At 39.4% G+C, this 1552-nt stretch overlaps 1 protein-coding gene across 1 annotated transcript; it reads left to right on the plus strand.

Annotated features, from left to right (window-relative positions):
* The first annotated feature begins 258 nt into the window (after positions 1-258).
* On the plus strand, positions 259-1257 carry LOC118583190 (olfactory receptor 9G4-like). The gene has a single exon (XM_036186587.1). It carries the CDS (start codon positions 292-294, stop codon positions 1228-1230), a length of 939 nt encoding a protein of 312 aa, XP_036042480.1. The 5' UTR covers positions 259-291; the 3' UTR covers positions 1231-1257.
* The last annotated feature ends 295 nt before the right edge of the window (positions 1258-1552 follow it).

The raw sequence follows: 1552 nt of genomic DNA on the forward strand, positions 1-1552 counted from the left end.
TACTCTAATTACAGGAGTCTTCTACAGTCATAGCCTGAAACCCCACAGTTCTGTGATTCCATGTAATTATTTAAAGGATTGAACATCTATAAACCTCCCGGTCTTTGTTGACTTCATGGATACAATGCTTACTTCTCTTAATTGATTGTATCACTAATCTATGTTTTTATCACACCATGTTATTCAGGTTCAATAATTGTTGATTGCTTATTTCTTTTAATCTCTTATTAGGATTATCTCTAAACTGAGCATTCCCTGCATCTTCCTATCCTGGCTTTCCTTTCTGTGGACATGGAAGTGGACAATCGCACCATTCTTACTGAATTCATCCTCCTGGGCTTCTCAGAAGACCCTCACTGGCAGATGGTCCTGTTCGGAATATTTTTAACCATCTACTTGATGACCTTGTCAGGGAACATGACCCTGGTTATCCTAATTCGTATTGATTCCAGGCTGCACACACCCATGTACTTTTTTATAGGAGGTCTATCTTTTTTGGACTTCTGGTATAATTCTGTGTATATACCTAAAATCTTGGTCAATTGTATCTCAGAAGACAAGCGTATCTCTTTGGCTGGCTGTGGGGCTCAGTTTTTCTTTTCCTGTGTAGCAGCCTATACTGAGTGCTACCTGCTGGCAGCCATGGCCTATGACCGCCATGCTGCAATTTGTAGCCCATTGCTTTATTCAAGCATCATGTCAACTTCTCTCTGTACTGGGCTAGTGGTTGGATCCTATGTAGGAGGGTTTTTAAATGCCATAGCCCATACTACCAACACATTCAGGTTACATTTCTGTGGTAAAAATATTATTGATCACTTTTTCTGTGATGTGCTTCCATTGGTAAAAATGTCCTGTACAGACACTCGTGTCTATGTGAAAATCCTTTCTAGTATGGTGGGATTCACTGTGCTCTCTAGCATTCTTGCTATCCTCATTTCCTACTTCAACATTCTCTTGGCTATCTTGAGGATCCGCTCAGCCTCAGGAAGACGCAAGGCATTCTCGACCTGTGCCTCTCACCTGGTCTCTGTCACCCTCTTCTATGGCTCCTTGCTGTTCATGTATTCAAGGCCTAGTTCCAACTACTCCCTGGAGAGAGACAAAGTGGCTGCCATGTTCTACACCATCATCAATCCATTACTCAACCCTTTCATCTATAGCCTGAGAAACAAAGATGTTAAAGAAGCCTTTAAGAAGCTGATACAGACTATACAACAACAAACATGAAGGCTGGCTTTTATGTATTATGGCTGTTTAAAAACTGACTTGTAGACATGTCTATATGTATTTTGATCACAGTTAAAGTTGAAATAATGTACTAACAGCCATGAAAGCCTTAACAGCCTTCTCCTCATTTATGGTTAATATATTCTTGCTACTAAAACTTTTCCAAATACGTAATAATTAGCTTTTCAGTGTAATATTCTTGTCTATTTGCAATACTAACTTTAATACAATACCCCCCACCTCAGTTTGGTCAGAATAATCATGAGAAAAGAATGAATAGAAACAGCTGGATTGTTTTCCCTCACTTAATTTGACTTTGAAG

Source organism: Onychomys torridus, chromosome 4 (genome assembly GCF_903995425.1).
Source record: "Onychomys torridus chromosome 4, mOncTor1.1, whole genome shotgun sequence".
Classification (NCBI taxonomy): domain Eukaryota; kingdom Metazoa; phylum Chordata; class Mammalia; order Rodentia; family Cricetidae; genus Onychomys; species Onychomys torridus.